This window comes from Choristoneura fumiferana, chromosome 5 (genome assembly GCF_025370935.1).
Source record: "Choristoneura fumiferana chromosome 5, NRCan_CFum_1, whole genome shotgun sequence".
Taxonomy (NCBI): domain Eukaryota; kingdom Metazoa; phylum Arthropoda; class Insecta; order Lepidoptera; family Tortricidae; genus Choristoneura; species Choristoneura fumiferana.
Window position 1 is genome coordinate 1,454,394 of NC_133476.1, and position 24,939 is coordinate 1,479,332.

General features: G+C 36.7%; 2 protein-coding genes and 1 long non-coding RNA gene across 6 annotated transcripts in view; 2 read left to right on the top strand and 1 right to left on the bottom strand.

The window, feature by feature from the left end:
* Positions 1-752: 752 nt before the first annotated feature.
* Positions 753-10,035, top strand: LOC141427904 (tumor protein p63-regulated gene 1-like protein). Of its 4 annotated transcripts, none has more exons than XM_074087501.1 (6): positions 753-1,034; positions 2,000-2,210; positions 2,582-2,758; positions 3,839-3,967; positions 6,123-6,256; positions 7,976-10,035. In XM_074087501.1, exons 1-6 carry the CDS (start codon positions 836-838, stop codon positions 8,176-8,178), a joined length of 1,053 nt encoding a protein of 350 aa, XP_073943602.1. In that variant the 5' UTR covers positions 753-835; the 3' UTR covers positions 8,179-10,035. The 4 variants fall into 4 exon arrangements, with proteins under 4 accessions (XP_073943602.1, XP_073943603.1, XP_073943604.1 ...); XM_074087502.1 differs by having other exon boundaries at positions 3,839-3,952; XM_074087503.1 differs by having other exon boundaries at positions 3,839-3,940.
* LOC141427905 (uncharacterized) lies at positions 9,263-13,718 on the bottom strand. Its single transcript, XR_012451384.1, has 2 exons — positions 11,124-13,718; positions 9,263-10,810 (listed from the first exon to the last, which is right to left on the bottom strand). It is a non-coding gene; the product is annotated as an uncharacterized lncRNA (long non-coding RNA).
* A 4,662-nt stretch (positions 13,719-18,380) lies between these two features.
* Hml (hemolectin) overlaps positions 18,381-24,939 on the top strand; it is an 87,826-nt gene continuing 81,267 nt past the window's right edge. Inside the window, exons 1-4 of the mRNA XM_074087291.1 lie at positions 18,381-18,547; positions 20,225-20,551; positions 21,457-21,503; positions 24,586-24,748. Coding sequence (XP_073943392.1) covers positions 18,447-18,547; positions 20,225-20,551; positions 21,457-21,503; positions 24,586-24,748 — 638 coding nt within the window. The 5' untranslated portion in view covers positions 18,381-18,446. The remainder of the gene's footprint in view (positions 18,548-20,224; positions 20,552-21,456; positions 21,504-24,585; positions 24,749-24,939) is intronic.

Here is a 24,939-nt window from a genome sequence, read left to right on the forward strand (position 1 = left end):
CTGCAGTGGTGTGGGGAGACAGACACTGCAGTAGCTGTAGTTGTAGGTACATATACCTAGTCTTTTGACAATAAAATGTGTGTAATGGTAGGTATTTTTGAGTAAAACTAACAGTTTTCTAATTTTACTTTGCCCGCCCGCGATTTACGATAACTATTCATGCAGCTCCTCCACTCCACCACACTGTTAGAACACACACAAAGCACACAAACCCAACTATCATCACCACACCACCTTGTCAAGAAGATGAACTCTGCTTGGGTTCGAGACGCGTCGAGTCGTCGACTGTAAAGAAAATAAACTTGTCCAATTGCTTCAAAAATATGTACAGATAATTGATGTAATAATTTCGTGGTAACATAATTTCGAGATGTTCGAATAGATAGGTACAGTCAAGTGCAAAAATAAGTTATTCGAACCACTCAAAAAATTGTTACTACGGTCTTATTGCATCGGAATAAGAGTCTGTGGTACATATTTTTGAAACTTTAAATAAGTTCATATTTTTTACATCTGACTGTACATATTTTTGCACGAATTGATCAAAAACGCAAAATTAATCGATATTTCATGCCGTGTAGTAACAAAACGCAGCCATTCTGACAGATAATTTGCGTTAGCTGCCACTTCATTTTATACTTCAGTCATATCTAAATAAAATACAGTTGTATTTAGCTTTTAATACATTGTATTACAGTCTATATTAGTTAAGCGTTGTAATAATACTTACTGTTATTTGAAGCTCTAACAGTATCAAACATCATTTGACATTTGTGTTATCGGCGGTCGATTATTGAATTTACGAAATTACGTTTTACAACGTTTTTAATCAAACATGGGCGATTTACTTGACGATGATCTGGAATTTCGTGGGGGCACGCTGCAGTTGTCCACGGATCCTAATGCTGAGGACCCTGCAGGAAGTAGTGAGAACAATACGGCTACTGAACCGAAAAGCAAGCCTTCGTCCAATGTAAATCCTTCAATATTGTCCGGTGCAGACTCTTTGTCATCTTCTACGTCGTCTTTTGCTGGTGAGTACCCGTTTTTCTATAGAAAATGGCATTTTGGTATAGTTTTTCATCCGAGCCTGAATGTTTTTCTCACAGTGCAGTTCTGTTTGTAGAAGTAAAAAAAACTAAATTTTGCTTTTATGGGTCTTGAATGGTTATTCTCGCCTTTACTAATTGAATGAAAATTAATATTTCACGTATACATATATTATAAAAGTTGTTATTGAAAATAACTAATATCAAAACATGGGCATAAAAATATTAGCTCACACCCATGACTAATTTAATGCCTATCTTGATAAATTGTCAATTAAATCTAACTTTCTTGTCTAAAATACCTAGTGTTGTACTAGTTTATCACATATTACATCCTCATTATAAATAAGTAAGATACTGCTTGTTTTGTGTAGCAAAATTGTTGTCTAGTTTTTACACAGGCTTTACTACATTCAATCTACTGTGTTAAAAATGTAGTTTTCAGGTGCTAAAAAACTTATACTTTAACATGTATAGGTACCATCAGCCAAATATACCACCCTAAAGTTGATAATCGTTTGCATATCATAAAACAATAATGCCAATAGACTAGACATGTCTGTCAACTTGAAAGTTCGACTTTAGTGATATATTCATTTGATAGGAATTTATTTAAAAATTGGTAGACCACTTATTTGGCTGATGGTACATACATATTGTTTTTATGTAAAAATGTGTTCTTTTTGATATCATGACACTTGATTATTTGAACTAGATAGGTCCCCACTTAGATAAGATAATCAAGGTTCTACTGTATTACAATGTAGTATAATAACTTTTAGTGACCTGGAAACACTTCTATGTTTTGTTTTTATACAAATTATTATGATAGTACATCTGTGTATACAATCCCACTTTAGCAAGTTCTAAATTATAAAATCATGTGGGAATATCAAAACTGTTGACTGATTTAAAAATCATCTATCTATGGTATATTTATATAAACTCAGATGCAAGAACGCAAGAGCCAGCAAATGCATCAGCCGTTCCACCTCAAGAGCAGACAGTGTACCCGCGCTATGATGTCCCATTCAACCGTGAAAACATAAAGGATTTCTTCACATTCCGTAAAGGAGTCGTCGAGAACGCTATACAGGAGTGCATAACCGTTCTACTGTTCCCCGAAGATGGAGAGTACCTTGGGGCTTGGTTGTTGACTGAGTAAGTTCAATAATTATATCTTATTTAATATTTATTACTGCATGTAGACTGGGTCGAAGAATTGTGGGCAGACCGCCGGCCAGTTGGTTGGATGACATCTGGCAGTCGGCTGGTAAACTGTGGATGAGACTAGCACAGGACCGGGCAAAGGCCTTTACCCAGCAGTGGGTGGATGTGGCTGATTTGATTAATTGACTGCATGTAGAAAATATTTTTAATTTTTAAATGCAAAAGTTTGTGACTATTCTGAATCATATTTGTCCATTATCTAGTCGATCACCTTTTATCTATTTCCTGGTTCGTAAATAAATAAATATGCATAGTATGGAAATAAATTTTGTATCTACATAGTTAAACTTAAAAATTTCCAGAATAACACTTTGGGACAATGAAAAGGAAAGAATTGTGCTGCTCACATCACGACTAGTCATGACCATTAAATACGATTTCATAGCTATGAAACAGCTGGACTTTAAGAAGACATACCTGGATGACTTGGACACCATTGTGATCGGTGAGATGGTATATCCACCATCGTCCTTAGTGCCGTGAGTATTGTTTGACCACTGCCTCCTCGCTGCTGTACCATTACGTAACTAGGTAAACTAATTTTCTAACCCTTTTCCAGGCATAAATGTACTTAAATATTGAATCTTACTAGATTTATATTACGGTACAAAATCAATTGAAGTTGTTAAAAATATTATTCGTGTTTATTTCTCACAGGTAAACATTAAAGTGGCTCAGTTATGCGAGTAGAACCAATCCTTGCAATTAAAGCCCCAAAGTTAGAGGCATCCTATAGAGTATGTTTTAAAAGTCTAGACAGTTTCGTTAGTTAAAAATACATTATTTTGAAGATAACTTAAATGTTACTAAGCAAAATGTAACATGTTTTATTCATGATGTTTATTGTGCTCTTGTTGGCTGCCTGGCGTTTGTTATTGTCTGTTTAATGTGGACAATGTGATGTTTAATGTGTGTTATGACGTCATTTATGCCGTAATTCATGTCTCAATCTATGTATACTTCATGTGCTAACACTGACCATTTAAAATATAATTTAAATCCTAATCTAAACAAAGTGCTGAAGTCTAGGGTTCGGAGTTGGCAATAGAGAGTGCTGCAACGTTAGGTACCTTTTAGGACACCCACGGGAAGAGATAAATAAATTCTATTCTATTCTATTCTACATGGGTCCATTCTATCAGGAATTCAGGACCATGGCCCCTCAAAAATAATGTTGACTGCATTACCAACCAATAGTTTTTTTTCCAGGTCAAATACATTAATCAAAGGTGTCTATGGATATTTTTATTCCTAGACAGCTTTCAACATTTCAATATAGGCATACTTATTATAACAATTCACAAATAAATTTATTTTCTTTTTTTTCTTTCTATATTCAAAACATCAAATTTGTCTAGGAATAATAATTATCCCACGGCTTTATCGATGTGCGTATTTCGATAAGTCATCATCGGGGTACGCGTATGCCATTCAGAATAAAAAAAACAATTACGTTTTTTGAAAGATTATCAGTATAAATGTCCACAAAACGTTTTTACGGGCATCAAAAAGAATTATGTCTCAAACAGTCCAGTCTCAAAGGTCCACCTCTCTCGCAGTCGGCTGAACGGCATAGCAACAGGTGTAACGACGGTGGTGAAGGACTGCGTGATCGACCGGCTGTGCCGGCGGCCCAGCGGCGGCGACGAGGACCACAAACTGTTCGATCCCAAGTATTTTGAACCTAGGTACCTTCAGTTGCGGTAGACGCTCACTACACTGGTTTTATTGTTTTGCTAGCTTTATAGGAAACGGCTGGTTGTAAAAAAATCCATCATATATAACCTACTATTTCTTACTAATAACAATGGATTTTTGGGGAAAATGATTCTAACACATTTAAAAAAAAAACTCTTCCATTTATAAGTCGTTTAAAAATTATTAACCTCGAACGAAGCTAATACAGAAAAAAGTTTATTTTAGACTTCAAAATCCAAATCTGTTCGTAAATGATGCAGCCTTGTAACAAAGACAAAAAAAAACTACTTTCTACTAATATTATAAACTGGCTTTATCTCACGGCTTCGCTACCTGTGAGCATCTCTATCCCACGCGATTTTTTGGGAATAAATGCTACTAAAAATACTAACCTCCAAGCTAATGCAATTTTTTTTTTCAAAAGATGTTTGGTGTTTTTGTGACTTATTTTATCCAAGTATGTTTTTTTTATATTGCTTTATAAACGCAATGAGTATTAGTTTATGCTTTTAAATACATTAACATTGAAAATAAGCGTATACTTCGTTCCTCATATAGAAATACGATTGTATAGTTTTTTTTAAATATAATTTTAAATAATTACGTATTTTACCTTTTTTCTATTTGAGGATCGAGTTTTATCATAAAGCTTTACATGTGGCTTCTGTCTGCTTCTTAAATAGACCTAAATGTTATAATTAATTTAAAACTTCAGCTTTCCGTACGTGGAATGGCCAAGAAACCTGTTGTGCGCGACACCTGTTATTTTCTTGCAAATATAACCTGTAATATTTTAATTTATGTATTCTCGAGTATATTTTCGCGTTGATGTACTCGCGTGAACTGAAAAATCTGGGATGGAAACTATCCTATGTCCTTCCCAGGATCTTCTCCGCTCCATACCAAGATTCTATCTCCATACCAAGTCTAAATCAGTTCAGTCAATAGTTTAAGCGTGTAACACAAAAGCTACTTTCGCATTTCTATATCTATAAGTACTAATATTATAAAGAGGAAACCTTTGGATTTTTTGATGTTTGTTACGAATTAACTCAAAACTACTGGACCGATTTTAAAAATTCTTTCACTATTAGAATACTAAATTATTCCAAAGTGTCATAGGCTATTTTTTTCTGGCTCGTATAATATAAGTAGGTATGGATTATGGATGGATGTAATTAATTATGAATTATTAAAAACCGTTCCAATATGTTTCTCGGCCAAAATGATAATAACTCATTCTGGAAAATAATTTATATGATTTTTAATGTTGAATACTTGTAATAGTGGAATACCTTAAAAAAGCGCGTTTGAAGTGCTGCTTTGCTGTTGGCGTGCGTAGTTTGCTCTTACAACGTTTACTGGGTACACTCTGTTCCATTCGAGCCGTAGGCCAACTTAAATGAACTTCCAATTTTTTCTTCATTTTTTTACCATTTTGTTGGCATAGTTGCTTTATATATGCTTGCAAAATGACAGCTTTCTAAGTACTGATAGTCTCTGAGTAAAGCCGCGGACGGACGGACAGACAGACATGACGAAACTATAAGGGTTCTGTTTTGCCGTTTTGGCTAAGACAAACAAAGGCTAAATTCGCTAAGACATCTATTTGGCGTATGTTGTATTTGGGCGTTTCCAAAAAAAGAGTACCCTTTCTTTTTTTTAATTTTGGAAAAAATATAGTTTTTCCTACTCAGAATCAAGAGCACAATCGATTTCGATAGTTTAAAAAATGCCCCCAAAAAATATCAGTTTTGCGACGTTTTTTTCATACACTCAGTATGGGCGTGACAAAACTGACTCATAAAATTTTGTATGAAAAACTGGGGAAAATTTTTTAAACGGTCGGAATCGATTGTGCACTTCATTCTGAGTAGGAAAAATCATATATTTTTTTCATAATTTCAAAAAAAAGGAAAGGGTACACTTTTTTTGAAAACGCCCATTTCTCACTTTTAAACTTGGCACAGTAAGAAAAGGTACTGAAAGAGGTTTTTAATTGATCTACTCTTGATTCTGAACACTTTGAGGCTTTCAGTTCTTTAATTAACTCATTTTATGTTGTAGCGCAAGGCTTTACGGAACAGAGTCTACCTAAATAGTTTGAACATCCATAAATCTCAAAAATGTAGTTTTTTTTTAAAGGGAACGGAACCTGCGCGGTGTTAGGCTGATGTGGAATAAAGGCGAGCCTCTGCCTCTGAAGATGGCTTGGAACCCTTTCAACCAAGACGTGCCCTTCATCACCTTCGCATCGCACCCTATTTATTGGCATAAAGGTAGTTTAAAAAACTGAATTTGCATGTTAACTCTAAGCGGGAGAAGCTTTGTGAAGCTTGGCGCGTTGTGTTTTTTGTTTCGTACGAATTTTAAAGGAAATAAAATATAAGTCTATGTTTCATAATATTGCTATGGAAAACAATGTTATTCTTTAAATTCAGTTTTTAGGATTTTTTTCCTTTACTTGTGCTATGACTTCTTACTTCTTGCTAAATTTTGTAGTTCTTTGTTGGCGGTAAGTACCCTATAGAGTTAGATAACCTATAGTTTTTGATAACTACACTTTCAATATTATGTATTTTAATCTGTCATCTCCCAGGATAACAGGATCAAAGGAATTTGGGCACAAATTTGTGCCTCTGGGAGAGGACAGGTTAATCACGTGAATTTCAAACTAAATTTTTTCACTGCTCTAAGCGATTGCACAGTTAACTTACTATTGGTATCAACTTGATATATCCACACGTTTCTTAGAAAAAGGGTCTTGACAAACAAACCGACCGACAACAAAGCGATTCCTTTTTCCCTTTTGCGATACCTACAGAACCTTAAAAAGTCTTGTTGGTAAAACATCTGTAGCTTACCAAGAATATCCGTTGCTTATTGTTTGAAAATCCATTCTTCTTTCAAATAAAATCTGCTATGTAGATGATATGACAAATTTGTTTTCTAGAGTTTGGATAGTATGGGAAAACGGTTTTTTGGTGGGGATTCTGAGGCGTTTCAATCGTTGTTTCCCTTGTGTTACCAAAATCGACTAATAATATGTCTGTCAACTGAAAAATTCAATCACCACAACCACGAGTGGTGTCCTGCATGGTCGCAGAATTGGGATGCACCAAAAAAAATAACCTATAGTTTTTATTTTATTTTTGGAAAGAATAGGATATTTTAAGATAAGTACCCTTTTCATTGATTTTGAATTTGGATGAGTATTTAATTTTTTATATTTTTTTTACGAAATACGCTGGATGACGTCACAGTGAGACAGCCACATTCCATTGAATGGAAAAATTCAGGTTGTACATAACATAATCTGTGGCATTACAATTTGACAATAATTCAAGCACGGTTTAGGGTCCTAAATGAACCATGACAAATAGTTTTATTTATTTCTCTTCTTTTAGCTTCGTTTATTCCTATGTTTATTTAATAGTGTGATAGTAAATAGATATTTTTTTTATAAAAACTGATATTTAAATTCTGTTGTATTTACTTGTAACGTAGTAATTTCATAATTTAATTTGTAAAAATACATTGGAAATACTCGTATACATTTCGGACTTTACGATAAATGAAAACTGTGTGCGCATCATGTGATTAAAGTTCTATCTTTGTCACACTTTGCTATTATAAGCAGGACAGGAACATTTCAAACTGTCAATTTAGAGTGTAGACCTGCTTTATAACTGCCTTTGTGACGAGACACTGCAGGGGTCAAATGAGGGTCATTACTTAAATTTTGTTCATTTAATTCAGTTTATTTTTGGAATCTGATTTCTGAAAACGCTTCACAAAGCCTATTTCTCCAAATGGTTTCGATTTATTATATGTTGTCAAAAATTGGGACATCCCAATTGCAATTGCTTGTAACTTATGGACATAATACGTAGATTTTCGTAACACACGGGTAACACATGCCCCAGTTTGCGGGTTTGCTTGCTTTAACCCTTCTAATATGAATAGATATTATTCTTAAAATCAATGTCACCTTCCAGACGGCGAAGTAGAAGAGAGATCGACGTACGACATGGAAATCTTCGCGCAGAAGCTACAAAGGGCTGTGGAATCCATGGCTTCATCCTCATGCTGTATCCACCATTCGCCAATAGTCATACAGAGTTACGTCGGTGTTAGCTCTATGTTACATAACAAAACTAGTATGGGTTTTTTTAAGGTTAGAGGAAAGTTTAGCTTTTAGTTTGGATAGATATAATAAGTGTCAGGGATAAGCGTGCTTTGAAATACGCTAAGGTCGGTTTGTACGCCGTCAAAACCCTGTGATCGGAGCCGTATTAGGGCATGTCGGGCCCTTGGACACCAATTTAATATTCGGGTCTTTATACAAAGTTATTTTAACCTTAATCATTGCATTGCGTACTCTGTATAGAATATGCAGTTTTAGTCGTGCTAGATATCCAATATTAGAAATTTGATTTAGAAATCTATAACAGCCTTCGCTCACCGCGTTTTTTTATATAGAGCAGCCATACAACTCGCGTGCGTATGGCGTTTGTATCGATACAAGCGCGTGTCGGCGGTGCGATTACAAAACGCAGTGTGCAAGGGCCCTAATTTTGATTGTTCGAAGGAAAGAAACCTAAGACCTAACTGAAGGATACACATGCCCCTTAGCTTGTATATCCTATTATGTGCTAGGAGTTTGCATTGTAATTAAGACTTGTATGTTTGTGTCACATTTGTATAAAGTTTGACATGTGTACGTACCTAAATCCAGGCTTGTAATAATTAATTAAAAATTGGGATTGTGCAATTGAATTGTTCATTATATTATAAATTTTATGTGTTAGCATTTAATGAAATCTGTTGTGTTTTATAATATTAGATTAAGGGGCTGTTTCACCATACATTGAATAGTGTTAACGGACGTTTAAATGTGTTGCCGTCTCTATTTGTTTTGTTCGAATAAACGGAGACGGCATCACATTTAACCGCCAGTTAACACTAATCAATGGATGGTGAAACAGCCCCTTAAGCCTTCATTTTAATCAAACGAATGCTATCGCTAAATGTAGAGTCGGTATTTAAAAATAAATAACTTATTAAATTCTCTTGATACACAATTTACCCTTCAAAAGTGATTCACCTACAAAATGAATAAAAATAGTAAAAAATTGCTAACGAATAAAATCAACACACCCAGTTAATAAGAACACAATAATTATTTTTGCAAAAGAACATAGTACATAGCACCATGGTTAAAATATGTTGTTAGTTGTTGTAGATAGTCATAAAGTTTAAAACAATTTGCACTACTTTACATGGCACCAAAGCGATACCAAAAACTCACTCTTCCATTTAAACTTAACTTTCGTATTAGCATAAGTATGTGCCATAACGTAAGTGGCTTATTCTCATCTAGTATTGAAGACTTTAGATGTCAAATATTAAGTCAATTTATTTCGAGGTCACACCCTAACTAATTTATTGAACCAGGCGTTACTTTGCGGAGGTCCATATCAATGAATTAAAAGAATTTCCTTGCTCACCCGCGACCTTACGATAGCTAAGCTTATGCAAAATATGCGTGTTCATGCAGTTCCTCCACCTCCACACTGTAAGAACACACACAAATCACACAAACCCATCCATCACCACCACCACACTGTGTGTGTGATTTGTGTGTGTTCTTACAGTGTGGAGGTGGAGGAACTGCATGAACACGCATATTTTGCATAAGCTTAGCTATCGTAAGGTCGCGGGTGAGCAAGGAAATTCTTTTAATTCACACCTTAACGTTTATCGCGGTCAAGGCTTAAGCAGAGTACAGTGGAGACTCACAGAATCCTAGCTATCAAAGAAGGGGGGCGTCAGTCATTCTCCCCCTCCTTTATTGGTGAGATGTCACGAGACTTGGATCGACCAAAATCTCACGTGAGTGAAGACCGTATAGCTCAGTGATTGGGAGAACCTGAATATGAAGCTAAAAGTCCCGGGTTCGATACACGATTGGGGCAGATAATTAAACGAATGTTTGTTCTCGTGTGTTAGACGTTTAATATTGTTTTTTTTACAGCAATGTCCAGTCTAACCTAAACTTTTTTATGTGATGTGAAAATGCATTACGCATACCTTCAGTGCAAAGGTATGTGGGGCTCTGTCACCTTAAGGAGTAGGTATACCCACTACAGATTTGTTCACTCACGAAGGCGCGCCCCTCCACATCTAATTATCAATGTGCACGAGTAAACCTCATTGTCTTAGTCTTAGTGTGCGTGACTGACGGTACGCTTGCGACTAAGACACGTTCGAGCTACGCACACATAGACTTTTCGTACGGATACGTTTACAACTAGGTACAATTATAAAAAGTGGAGAGGCGCGCTTTCGTGAGTGAACAGATCTTTTTTTTTTTCACGGGACAATTCACACCAATTGACCTAGCCCTAAGTAAGCTTAGCAAAGCTTGCGTGTTATGGGTAAGCAACGGATAGATATAATTATATAGATAGATACATACTTAAATACCATTAAACACCCAAGACCCGAGAACAAACATTCGTATTTTTCATACAAATATCTGCCCCGACACGGGAATCGAACCCGGGACCTCAAGCTTCGTAGTCAGGTTCTCTAACCACTAGGCCATCTGGTCGTCTCTGAAATCTGAAATAACACATCGGTGTTTGTCTACTTTGCCGTTACGGGAGCGCCATGGGATCGGGGGCATTCAACTGTGACGCTCCCCGAGTCTTAATCTAACCTAACCCAACCGTATGCTGAATACTCCAGAATCATTTAAAGACACTGTATGTACCTGACTTTATGTTCATCATCTTCAGCCTATAGCGGTCCATTGCTGGTCATTATGCCTCCCCCTCTTGTTCGGAGACGAACAAGGCTCACCGATATAGCCAGGGTAATCACCCAAAGGAAGTGGAAGTGGGCTGGACACATATGCGCAGGAGTGATGAAGATAGGGAAGGCCGTGATGGAGTGGTGACCCAGAACCGGGCGGAGAAACGTTGGTAGACAGGAGATGAGGTGGACCGACGACCTGGTCAAAGTGGCGGGAAGGTGCTGGATGAGGAGAGCGCTGGACCGAGATGAGTGGCGAGCAATGCAGGATGCCTACACTCAGCATTGGGTGGCTATGGGCTGAAGAAGAAGAAGAGAAGAAGATGCCTCCCCCAATGAGCGCTATTGCACCCTGGCACTATACTATGAAGTGCAAAATTTGAACTTCGTATCTTGCCAACCCGCTGATGCTAATATTATTTAATACGTCAGTGAGCCGTGGTGGCCTAGTGGTTTGACCTATCGCCTCTCAAGCAGAGGGTCGTGGGTTCAAACCCCGGCTCGCACCTCTGAGTTTTTCGAAATTCATGTGCGGAATTACATTTGAAATTTACCACGAGCTTTCGGTGAAGGAAAACATCGAAACCTGCACAAACCTGCGAAGCAATTCTATGGTGCGTGTGAAGTTCCCAATCCGCACTGGGCCCGCGTGGGAACTACGGCCCAAGCCCTCTTGTTCTGAGAGGAGGCCTGTGCCCAGCAGTGGGACGTATATAGGCTGGGATGATGGATGACGTCAGTGAGAGGGACGGTACGATACGGATTTGATTTTCGAATTTCGCGGTAGCCCCCCCATGTCCTCGGCTCGACGCATCCAGACTTTATGTGACATGCCATAATACACACATTTAAAACTCCCAAAAACTACCAGTGTAGAAAGATAGGGTAAAAAGTTTAAAACTACGAGAAAAACCTTAGAAGACAAAATTGTTTAAAATTAATAACAGACTTGTTGTAACTTGAAAGTATTTATTAGTGAAAGTAGCTTTTGCATAAAATCGGTGATAACATTAGATGTAGTTATTTTAAGAAGCTATATTGATGGGATGGAGCGTTGCCTCCAAGGTTTGTCCAAGAAATCAGATACTGATGACAGAAAATAGAGATCTCTTAATATCAGGCATTTCAGAATTTTAGATAAATTAATGAACACGTAGAATTGTGTTCACTTATGATAATAAAGAGCAGCAACTGGATTAAAGTTTAACTGAACGAAATCTAATGATTAATAGTGCATTCGGGATTCAAGTACTCATGGTTAAATCTTGTCGAGCTAATTTTAGAAATATTGTTATTAAGGCCTCGGTCGTTCTGACACCCGTCGCCCGCGGCGTGCAGCGTCCACCCGCCGCAGTGCTTCAAAATAACTAATACGTTCAAAATAACGTCCGCTCCCGAACTTTCTCGAACACAACATACAGACGCCGCCCGCTGCACGCCACGGGCGGCGGGTCAGAACGACCTGGGCCTAAAGCATTTATTTATTCTCAAAAAAGATAAGAACGAGAAAATTCTGGCTACAGGCCACTCATCGCCCACAGACCCTGAGTTATTCATTGTTGCACTATTTATAACTAACTAGCTGTTGCCCGTGGCTTCGCCCCAATTGTACTTTTCCTACGTTTTTCTTCCACAAAAACCTTCTCCTGACAATAAAGAACACAACAAAAAAAGAGTTAGCGAAATCGGACCAGTGGTTCCCGAGTTTTGCGCTTAGCAACACATTTTACGATTCATTTTTATTTATATAGATAGATAGGTATATATAGAAGAAGAAGATAGTAGATGGCTTAGCTGGGGTTAACTCCGCAGTAGAAGTGGATTCAGTAATATATGAAATTTCGATTACCAAATATCAGTCATAACCATTTATAGCGACACCAGTTATAATGACATATCGGATATAACGACCAAGAAAAAAGTCCGAACACGATCTTAATATACAAAAATGAGTTGTTATTACGACCAAATATGCCCCTTCGGTATCGTTATAAATAAACGACTTTGACTGTATTACTGAGGACATAATTCAACGGATTTGTTACTTTATCTATACTCCATTTATTTTAACATTTAAAAAAACTGTAAAATTTGCACATGTTTTAAAATGAAACAATATTTTAAATTGTGTTAACGTCTATAATACTTAGTAAAAACATAATAAATACGGCTAATTAATGTACATGTAGGTATTTTTAGTCCATTTGTGTTCGGAATACCGAGAAACGTGTATTACAATTTGACCGTTAATTCAAACCTTAAACGGAATGTATTGCTGTTGGGATTGATAAATCCTTTTATCTACCCCGTGTGGGATGATCGTGTTTATTGCATTATGGATAATTACGTTGTGATGTACTTTGAGACATTCGCCATTCATATTGTAAAATATTTTTGTTTTTACTTTATGTATATTTTGGAATCATAACTTACCAATTTTGTTCATTACGAAAATACATATGTCGTTGATTGTTGTAATTTATGTTATTACAGTTGGGACAAAGCTTTTGTAATTGAAAGTATTTTAGCAAAAATTTTCCAAAGCATTATCATGTTATTATTTAATTTCCGAAATTAGTTCCGAAATTAAAAATAATAATTTTTGAGGTTTGGAACGTTTTTGGTCAAATACGTCAAATTTATATTTCCGAGTTAATATTGATAGAATCAAGTAAGTACATTTTAATTTACTTTTTATGATATTGTATTTACTTATTATAAAACATTGTAATGGAATGGCCTAACCTTGCTCATGTTTTTGAAATAATTATGTCAAGTGATAAAATCACTATACTTACTATACATAAATTGAGTTTATTCATATACAATTAGATAGTTCTAAAATATATGTTTGCTTTGTTGTTTGTAAGATGTTTGACTCTTTGTCCTTACAAATACGTCTATTGTCATAACTACTATCAATTAAAACTATGAACTTTATTCTGTAGTTTTTTTAATGACCCTATGAATAATTAGGGATCGTTTTAGTGTGAAATAGTAAGTAATTATTTTTCAAAAGTTAAATATATATATATATTATAATACTTACATTCCAAAATCTTGATCATTCCATTTGTCAGGAAGGTTGAAATTGTTCCAAAAATTATCATCCAGAATACTCAGAGTTGGGTCATTCTCTTCTTGGCTTATTTCCCGGACGTACCTCAAGTTTTCTACCCAAGAAAGGTCACATTCTACGTTTTCGTTGTATATTGTTTCAGGTTTATCCACACTAATATTGGAACGAGCAACTGGTTTTCCAAGGACAATGTTAGATGGTGGTTTTCTTCCTCTTTGTATAGGTTTGTGTTTGTTACACGTTTTTGCTGTATTTTTTACTTTAGACTGCGATTTTCGTTTTACTGTTACATTGTCTTCCTTGTTTTTCTTTCGACGTCTTTTTTTATTTTCAGTTTTGGATGCCTGAGCTGGTACTTTAGCTGGTGCTTCTTTATTTATATCAAAGTTTAGTGCTTCAATATTACATTTAGATTGTTGAATTTCTAAAGTATGGTTCATGGTATATGTGTTTTTAATTTCATTTGCAACTGCAGGTCGAGTTACTGGATTATTTTTAGTTATATACTGATATATCTCTAACTCTCTTTCTTGTCGTTTTTCACTGTATTTTTTATTTTCATTATAAAAAATATCTAAAACACTCTGAGAACAGTCCTCTTCAAGAACTATAGGGAGGTTAATTGCCGTTTTACCCACTTCATTCATTTCTTTTCCCGGTTGGTTGTTATTTACATGTAATTGTAAATTATCAGTTTGTCGATTTATTTCATTACATCTAGTGTTATCGTTTTGAAAATTCTCTAAAATGCTTTGAGAACAATTATCATCTGATAATAGTATTTCAGGTTCATTTTGTAAACCCATTTTTGATATAGCAATCTTAACCTTTTCAATTATGTTTTCTGGTTCTTGTGCTATTTTGTAATCATCCTCTGCGAGATCAGTTATTTGATCATCAATACTATCATTGGTTAAATTAACTTGACTTAAATGTTCAGTTCTATCCTCATCCGGTAAAGAATAGATGGGAGAACTGGCTTCGCCAATTTCAGTGTATGCTTGGACAGGAGACACTGGTACGTATTCAGCATGTACTTTGTCTTCAGTGATAATGCCTTTCATACATCGAGTTAGCTTTTCAATCACCTGAAATGACAATGATAATTGAGTACTTGGGAAATGACAGATATAATGTACAAAAGGACTCAGATTTGTCCTAATCCGTAAAAAGGAGACGTAATTTTGCATCAGCGGAAGGACAGTTTCGCATTATGTGGGGAGAGCCTCTTGTGTTAATTTTTTGACACAAAAGTCTGCCCTAAATCTGCCAAAAAAAAACCTAGCCAGGAAAAATATCTAATGTACTTATTAATGGATACGCTTCCATTGAGGCAAAGTAGAAACTCATAGAATTCCACCGCAAACCTAGTTCAAATTCACTCTCGCCCCCCCCCCACACTTTGGCGGCTGGTCAAACTAAAAATAGCTAAATTGTAAATAAAGACGTAATGGTAGTTCGTTGTTTTTAATATTGTATATCCAAGTTGTATAGAATTTAAAAGGTTTTATTTATTTATTTAAATCCAAGTTTAGCAGCTTCCAAGACCTGTGCTAACCTCATAGCACTAGAAGAACTGGGTATTTTTTACGTAATTCAGGTTTTTTAACATACCTCCTAAACTATGCATTTTTAAGGGTCCGTGCCTCAAAAAGAAAAATGGAACGGTTATTTATAGTCCGTCTTCAAGTTCCTTTTCAGGAACACGATAAGGTATCGAGCGGAAATTTCCTCTAAATCAACACACCTAACCGATAACAGTCCAAAAAACATACAGTCGAATTGAGAACCTCCTCCTTTTTTCGAAGTCGGTTAAAAAGGTGTTTCCATACTTACAAATTGCCGGAACCGAAAAACCTATAGGGTAGGTACTAATTCCGGTTGTCCTAGAAACTTGAAGTTCGATACGAAGGTAGCTTGTATAGCACAAAACTGTTACAACAAACAAAGTATGTCTGTACATTTCAGTAACCATCTAAATTTTAGATTCTAAAATGACTAGGATGCGTACATTTTGTTTAGGAGAGCGGCTCTGCTAACACTGGTTATTCATAGATACCTAAAAATTTGTACGAAGCCGCCGATTCCCACTTTGCTGGATTTACTTAAATTTCTTTGATATTGTGGTCTCTATATTGTCGAGGCCCCATATACCCATCTCTCTCTATGTAGATCTCGTCCTGTTTTCATACCAGTAATCACCTATATTTTATTCGAACAAATTGAATTATGACCCAGAGTGGAACCTTTGTGCTACCATGGCCTACCAATCCCTACCCCCTATCCCTACAAGCTATATTTAATAAAAAAAAACAGCAATAGATGGCACTACTATTAACATTTGTAAATTATAAAATGTGAATAAGCCGAATTAAGTAGAAATATTGAGATTAAAATAAAGACTAGCATATTTTATAAACACAACTTCACATCAACCTTAATTCAACTCCTTAATTTGAAGATAAGAAACAGCATAAAAATAATAAATTGAGAATACGAAAGTATAGGCTACATGTAGCTACATTTCAGCTATGAGGCTTTCGTAGTGTTTTTCAATTGTGACGCTAGATGGCGAATAACCGGAATGCGCTTGCTGGGCTTGCCCCGCGCTTGCACACATTCGTCGAAACTATTTGAGAGAAATATGCCATTCTCTTCTAACGACGTAAATAAGACAGAGACATCATGCGTATCTCTAGTCGTCTAGGCTCAGTTGGTGAGCTTGTTAGTTGCTCTTAGTGTCTCACTAGATGGCAATACGTATCGTGTTATTTGTGTTCTCACTGGTGCCATCTATTGGAAAATCGAAGGAAAGAAAAATAGCCAGTTGAATAGCCAGTATTAGGGTGATACCATTTGCTTGTACTAGGTTGTGTCTCTGGCTACTAATGTCATGTTGACATCTCATACTTTTGTCAAGAAAATCATAGTGAAATTGATTAATAAAAGGTTCCATACTGGGTCATAATTCAATTTGTTCGACCGTACCTGTAGTACTCTAGAGTTGGCGCGAGGATATTTCGTCTTCAAGCTAGCAATCTCTCTAAGGTACTCCTCCGCTGCAGCCGTAGATATGAGATTGTTGCAGTAGATGTGGTCATCCATCTTAAAACTGATCTGCATTAGCCTTGTAGTCAGGACATCCTAAACACAAAAAGCGCTTCAAATCGTGGTTTTAAACGACCTATCCAACGATACCCCACACTACAAGGTTGGATGAGAAAAAAAATCACCCCCACTTTACGTCTATGGGAGGTACAATCAAATTTTATTTTTTAAATTTTTTATTGTACCATTTTGTCGGCATAGTTTACATACATATTCGTGCAAAATTACAGCTTTCTAGCATTGATAGTCCCTGAGCAAAGCCGCGGACGGACGGACAGATGGACAGACAGACAGACATGGCAAAACTATAAGGGTTCCGTTTTTGCCATTTTGGCTCCGGAACCCTAAAAATGTAGGTAAGGTCCGAACTCGCAACTTCCGATCGCTCTAGCTACTAAACGGTCAAGTTTAAAAAAAAACTTCTATCAATAAAAAGATGCTTATCTTAATGTTCTCTTTAAAGTTTTTAGTTAAGGATAATTATAAACAAATGTAGTTATAATTTAATCATATTATTAATTAAATTATACGTACCGAAAACAAAACAATAGAAATATTTTTATATTTCATCAGATAACCAATCCAAATTATAATGTATGCACAAGACGATTAATAACTCCAATCACTAACCTGACCACTTTTCCGTTTGTTTTTCTTGCCACCAGGCATTTTGACGAATTTCAAATCAAATTACAATCTAAATCAACAATAAAAATCCGCTGTTGTTCCCGCCTCTCCAGCCTGTCAAACTCGATTTTTTTATTTTTAAATTTGCAATTTTGCGGAGGCAAAGATCATTCAGCCACTAAGGCACTATTGCGTAAGTTCAAATTTTTGTTTTGCAACTAAATAATGAGTTGAGTTACGATCCAGATTAGGGTTAAAACAATTGCTATAATATAAATGTTATATTTATACACACGAATAAACAGCAAGGTATAGGTAGAGTCATTCACGATGACGCGCGTCTTCGTGGATGGCACGTAGAGTTGAAGTAACAGATTCTTGTACCAGGGTGGAACCTTTTCGCAGCAAATGTCATTTTGACATTCCATACATCGGCCAAAGAAATCATCGTGAGATTTACTGTGAAAAGGTTTTAAGTATGTCATTCAGTGCCATCGATTTAAATCTACAAACGCAGATCTTGATTCATAATCATAATTTAAGTTAATATACTCTTTTGAGGAAAATTATTAGCAAAACCTACGCATTTATTATCGTCTGATACCTAAAATGTAAATAGGTACATAACAACAAGTTTCGAAATAAAATGCAAATCCTGCATTTTGCGATAAATCTGTGCTATCAAACGGATGACATCCCGTAATAATTTATATACTTAATACGAGATAATAACTGTTCCATGAAAATGATTTACCCGCAGTCCAGTCTGTGGCCATTGTGCCTACGACTGCTTTTTGGGTTTTTTTATAAATGGATTTTTATAAAATATTGCAGTCATGAATTTAGTTACTCGCGTGTTTTTTTTAATTTATGGGACATGTTACTTTGTCTCAGGCTACAATTTTCAGCCTAGTCCCGGGCCCGAATACCAAAATCCGTAAGTATTTTTTTAAGTTTTAATCATTTTAGATAGACGTGTGATGTGACCACCGGCCGTGAGTTGGGACCATTTCGAAACAATTTTTTTTTTTTAATAAATTTCACGGATAAGTATTTTTTTCTTTCGTTCTCTAGATATGCATCTACTTGTTAAATTTCATTTAGATTTTACATGATTTACGTAGTGAACTTGACTATCAGTTTCAAAATAATTACTTCCAGATTTTTATATTTGACCAAAAAGACCAAAAAGTTGTACACCTTGAATTTTTGAAAGATAATGTATTATATGATATAAATTAATTCTTAGAACATGATTTTACGGTATCTAATGTTAGTTAGTAAGTAAATAAACTACTTATTATTAATTTTAAGAAAAATAATATTGTACGCCTAAGAAGCAAATTATAGCAGTTCTTTTCAATATGATTTCCAACTTCACATGTACTTACCTATAATTAACAATAAATTATTTGAGTTTGAGTTTGACGCAGGTAGTTACAATTACTTACTATTATTTTTTCCATTGAAAAAAAAAGTAATTCCAACTACCTGCGTTACTGTGTCCAACTTTTTAGTCTTCAACCCCTATATGATGAGATGAAGCCTGGCTTCAGATTGTCATTTCTGGTTTTTTCGATGTGTTCTAGTCACGAATTAGGAAAAGTAATAAAACTTAGAATTGCGAAACTAAAGTGGAAGTGGGCGGGGCACATTGCTCGCAGGACTGATGGCCGATGGGGTCGGAAGGTTCTCGAATGGCGTCCGCGGACCGGGAGACAAGCTGTCGGTAGACCTCCAACAAGATGGAGCGACGACTTGGTTAAGATCGCGGGAGTGAGGTGGATGCGGAAAGTACAAAACCGGTCTGAATGGAGAGCCTTGGGGGAGGCCTATGTCCAGCAGTGGACGTCTTTCGGCTGACATGATGATGATGATGATGAATAAAACTTCAAAATGCTAAGTATTTCTCTTGGTCAGGTTAGGAGGTGGTGAACTAAATAATGTAAAATAACTTAATAAGTAGTTTTACGTTGTGTTTATTTAGATTGTTTGCTGGATGACCAAAGTCCTAATATTTTAAACACTTTTGCAAAAAATAAATAATATTTTTTTTTAACTTTGGAAGTGGTCTACGAAAAAAAACAGTTTGGGAACCTTTGAGCTAAGTGAATCTGTGCCCAGCGAGTTTGAGCTTGTAATGTTTATATGGATGGTGTGAATCTACATTAGTAGCAAATACAGGTAATTATGCAATAGTTCGGCCGCCCTAACTTTATATTTTTTGTAAAAAAGAGACGAAATACGATTCTCTCTCAATATTTCTTTTTCTAGTCATTGAATTACTACTTCGTTTATTTATTCATCTTTGAATGCAGTTTTGTTAAATTTTAAAAATAAAGAAATGTTTCCTTTCAGTACAATTACCTAGCTAAAGGATTTAAGGTAGTTGCCCTACAGGGCCCATTGATTCTTTCCATCCTGTATAATGAATTTAAAAAGAAAACTTTCACATCTTAGCAGGCTTTATAAGTTAACGAGTAATAGTCGATCAAAGTTTCTGCGTATCAGTACGGAACCCTATACTATGCTTGGTCCGACACGCACTTAGCCACTTTGTTTTTCTTACTAAAGAAAGGCTGCCTTTATTTGTTTTACATTTTCTGCCTTACAGCCAAGCCGATGTCCAAGCACCGGCGTACGTACCCTCTTATGCCAAAAACCCACACTTTGCGAACAACTACGCCAGGAGCGGCTACGGTACTAAAACCGGTTATACGGGCACCAAGACCGGGTACACGGGCACAAAAACTGGTTACACGGGCACCAAAACCGGTTACACGGGCACTAAAACCGGTTACACGGGCACCAAAACCGGTTACACGGGCACCAAAACCGGTTACACAGGCACCAAGACCGGATATCCCGGCACCAAGAATGGTTATGGGTACACCAGCGGATACTCCGAGTCTAAAACTTGGTATTCAAATTCTGGAAATGCGTAAGTATTTTTTTAAGATTCGACACAAGTTATTTAATAAGGGACTCTTCTATTTCTTATTAGTCATAAAATATGGCATAGCCAGGGGGCCATTGGAAACGTTGTTTGCATTAATATGCATATGACTCCTTCACCGTTCCTTGCTCAAAATCGTGACCGAGCCATTGCGTTCTCTAATTTTTTATAAAAATGTTACTGATGCCTACATGTAGGTACTTTTTCTTCAAGTTAAAATTTTAACAATAACAAAGAGTTGTTTAGAGAAAAAAAAATGAAATTCTGAAGCTCCTTCAAATGCCGATAACTTTTACTGAAATGTACCTATATACAAATAGGATTTTCTATTCAACTACTACTTAAATCTGGGTTTCTTAAAGTGGGGTCCACGGACCCCCTACGTATCCGTAGCATGTGTATCAGGGGTCCGCAGTAGGTCAGTCTGTAAACATATTTATTAGGAAATTTCCAAAAATATATTTGACAGGGTCTGTGGAATTGTTTAAATTGTGAAAGTGGCCCGTGATTGCAAAAAGTTTAAGAAACCCTGACTTAAACATATTTATTTAGTTTTTAGCTTTATCTATGGACGTTAAACTACTAATGATAAATGACTTTTCTTTAACTCCGTTGGAAATTGCATTAACTAACATTAAGTAATTTGCGCTAGGTTTATTCAATAATCGTACGAGTACCTATGTTAAATATACTCGTATATAAGTACATAACATTGACCCTTTGCTTGGTAATATTTTCGCCGAAATCTTCGCGTGACCGCAAGACATCGAAGTACGCGTTACCTATGTCGTTTTTCGAGCAATGAGATGCCAGTAGCGCAACGCGAACATGCAACGCCAAATGAAGTGTAAGCTTAAGGATGACAGATCTTTGTTTTTTTTTTATTCTAGGCCCACGTATCAGGATATCCAGCATAGTGCCAACATGCCGTATACAGGTAAGGGACCTTTAAGTTCAGTCTCTCTCCTACTAATACTGTAAATACTGTACTTAAATGGGAAAATTTTAGAGTGTGTGTGCGTGTGTGCTTCACGCTAAAGCGACTGGCTGTATCACAGAAAAAAAGGCTGGGTAAAATTTATCCCGATATTCGAACAGGATCGGGAAAAAATCCTAAAATCCCCACCGCTAGGTTTAGAGACATATAATTTTGTGGCCGCCACGCGAGAACCTTTCTGCCCCGACGGTTATCTATTCTTCAAGGGATGTGGCCCGCCCGTTTTCACAGGCCTCTCTCAGAATAAGAGGGCTAGAGCCGTAGTTTCCAGGTAGGTGCAGAGCGGATCGCTGAAATGACGATGTAATTTTAAGAATTCAGTAAAATTTCGGTACCATCAATTCAACTGCCCGAATTGAGGGTTCACGTAAAAGCAAGACCGCCTTCGAACATATTATACTACAAAAATGACAATGTTACTCTGACCTGTCGTTCATTTGTATTAAAAATGGCCGGCCATAGCTTTCAAATGCTTTGACATTACATGGACGTTACGCGAAACGAATTACTTTATTTTAAAAGCAGCCTTGATTTCAACTGTCAAAAATGAATACTAAAGCGGTTCCGAGTAAGTTAGGCAATAGGCCTGCTGCGCTGCTTGCAAAAGGACGTTTTAGCAAAGATAACATCAACTAACATCCCAGCCCATGAATGTTTAGCGATACTCAGACTGTAGGTACACGCTGTTTTCCAACGGCAGACGAAAAAAAGAACACTGAAGAAGTGTATCAGATATTTTGTCCCATGCGCTTGTTTATCATTTGCTCTTATAGCACAGGTAAAATAAGTCTATAAATAAGACAGTTTGGTGGCAAAACATGTACATCAAGATTTTTATTTCAACTCGACCAATTTTGGGTTTAAGCAACAATATAGGCTTCTCAGGAGCACTGAGAGCAAACAGTATTACCATCACATCCACATCTTGAGAAACTATTTTTGGTAACTGATTTTTAGAATGTTCTTTATATGTTTTCAACAAAAACCCTTCAAATCTCGCAAAATATTAATCCCATGAGTATGGGTATAGCCTCATTCAATTTAGCGCAAAACTTGCCTAGTTTGTATAATTTGCATTTCTTAAACTTTGGCCCCTGCCCATACCCCCTGGGAGACGGTAGGACGTCTAAATTTTGGTAGGACTCGGCAGATCCTCATTTCTAGTGCCAAGATAAAAGTTATAAACAAAATTTCATTCGTGTACATATTTTTCCGCCAAAATATGCCATTTTTCCCGTAACTATTAGTACAAACTTTCAAAGTATGTGCTGTTAGTAGTCACTCAAGACAGTAAAACTTTTTGTATCATGTTTTAGAATAACGTTGAGAGATTCACGCGAAAGGTCCATAGTAAATAAGGTTTTTCGCCTGCCGTTGGAACAGGGTATAATTATTATTATTATAAAGGAAAGCCGCGAGTAACGGTAGTGTGGTAATACATGAATGTAACTACAGGATCGTTCAGCTAATAATACATATCAGACTAAAATAAATAAAAAACATTTTATCGGGCGCGGGGGCGTATCGAACGGAAGTCGCTCCAAATCCTAGCTCGCTATTGTTTTAGCATGCTCGCTTATCGAAACAGCGACCTATAAACTAATGTTATAATGCACTTTGTACTGCAAAAGTAATTGGGCCAGGGTCATTAAAATAGAGGTGCTAGAGCTGGTAGACATTGTAGAGCAAGTACTAAAGATAAATTTGTAGGTAACTTATCTATGAATACCTAGTGTCATTTTAGATGATAAAGTAAACAAGATGGTTATTTCAGACAGACAGACAGACATAAAAAAATTACAATTTTCAAACTTTGTTGGGTGTGCTTCAAATCACAACTTATCTCTCCACAAACAGAAGTATCCTGTACGAAAATTCACAGAAATTTGTATGAAAATTCCTTTTTAGGGTTCCGGAGCCAAAATGGCAAAAACGGAACCCTTATAGTTTCGCCATGTCTGTCTGTCCGTCCGTCCGCGGCTTTGCTCAGGGACTATCAATGCTAGAAAGCTGTAAATTTGCACGGATATATATGTAAACTATGCCGACAAAATGGTACAATAAAAAACAATAAAAAAAATATGGTACCTCCCATAGACGTAAGGTGGGGGTGATTTTTTTCTCTCATCTAACCCTATAGTGTGGGGTATCGTTGGATAGCTTAAAACCATTAGGGGTTTGCTCAGACGATTTTTCGATTCATTGATTTTTTTTGCGAAATATTCAACTTTAAAGTGCAAATTTTCATTAAAATCGAGCGTCCCGCCCGTCCCCCCCTCTAAAATCTAAACCGTTGGGTAGAAAAATTTGAAAAAATTCAAGATGGTAGTAAGTATATCAAACTTTCAAGGAAAACTATAGTAGCTAAGTTTGCTTGAGAATTATTAGTAGTTTTACTCTTAAATAGCAGCAAGGTATAAAATATACCTTGGAAGATTCCGTATAAAATTACTCATTTTTTTCGTAATGGCTACGGAACCCTATTTTGGGCGTGTCCGACACGCTCTTGGCCGGTTTTTTAATTACTGTCTATTGCATGCGTCTAGTCTACTTAGATATTTGATGTTTTTCATTGCTTCTAGCTCATTTGCCACATTACTTACAATTAGCCAAATGTGATGGTTTACGCGTGCGCAGGGGCGTACCCAGCTTCTGGCCTAGGGGGGGCAAGTCAGATTTTTTAGATCGGATCTCCCGCGCCTGTTTTGTCATACACACTACATGAAATACAAGGTATATGTAGTGTATAGGGCAAACACCCGCTAGGGATACCGCTTCCTAGGTAAACGGGGCATAATATATTGTAGAACATACAATTTCCAGGGGGGGGGGGGCAGTTGCCCTCCCCTGACCCCCCTCCCCCTGGGTACGCCCATGCGCGTGCGGCACCGCGGGTAAGCGAGTCGTCAATAAAACGAACCGAAAAACAAACCCGAAGAAGCGGCATTACAATAGCTCTCACATCACAATAAGAGGTACATATTAGTGAAACAGACCCTAAATCCAGCAAATTTGTCCTCAGCCGTGAAATGCGAGCCCGAGTGCATGAACACCGGTATATGCGTGGCCCCGAACCAGTGCAAGTGCCCCCCGAACTTCTCGGGCCGGCTCTGCGAGTTCGAGAAGAAGCCCTGCCTGACCTACCCGCCAATGCCTGTCAACTCCATGAGGAGATGCAATGACGAGTATGTACTATCGAGGTCAAATATATCTTTACACTTTAGTAGGTACCTTGTCAGTACACGCGTTCTGACAATTTTGTACAAAAGTTCAAACACTGTGACTGCGATAAGGTAGTGTACCTAATATCTCTGACTTCCACTATACCATTATCACCGGCCTGCACATAAATATAACGGGGGGATCAAAAAAATCA

Excerpts from the sequence above, each read along its gene's own strand:
- LOC141427904 (XM_074087501.1), top strand. The coding sequence starts at position 836 with ATGGGCGATTTACTTGACGATGATCTGGAATTTCGTGGGGGCACGCTG. Across the intron at positions 1,035-1,999 it reads TTCTACGTCGTCTTTTGCTG|ATGCAAGAACGCAAGAGCCA; the intron begins GTGAGTACCCGT and ends ATATAAACTCAG. Across the intron at positions 3,968-6,122 it reads CCCAAGTATTTTGAACCTAG|GGAACGGAACCTGCGCGGTG; the intron begins GTACCTTCAGTT and ends TTTTTTTTAAAG.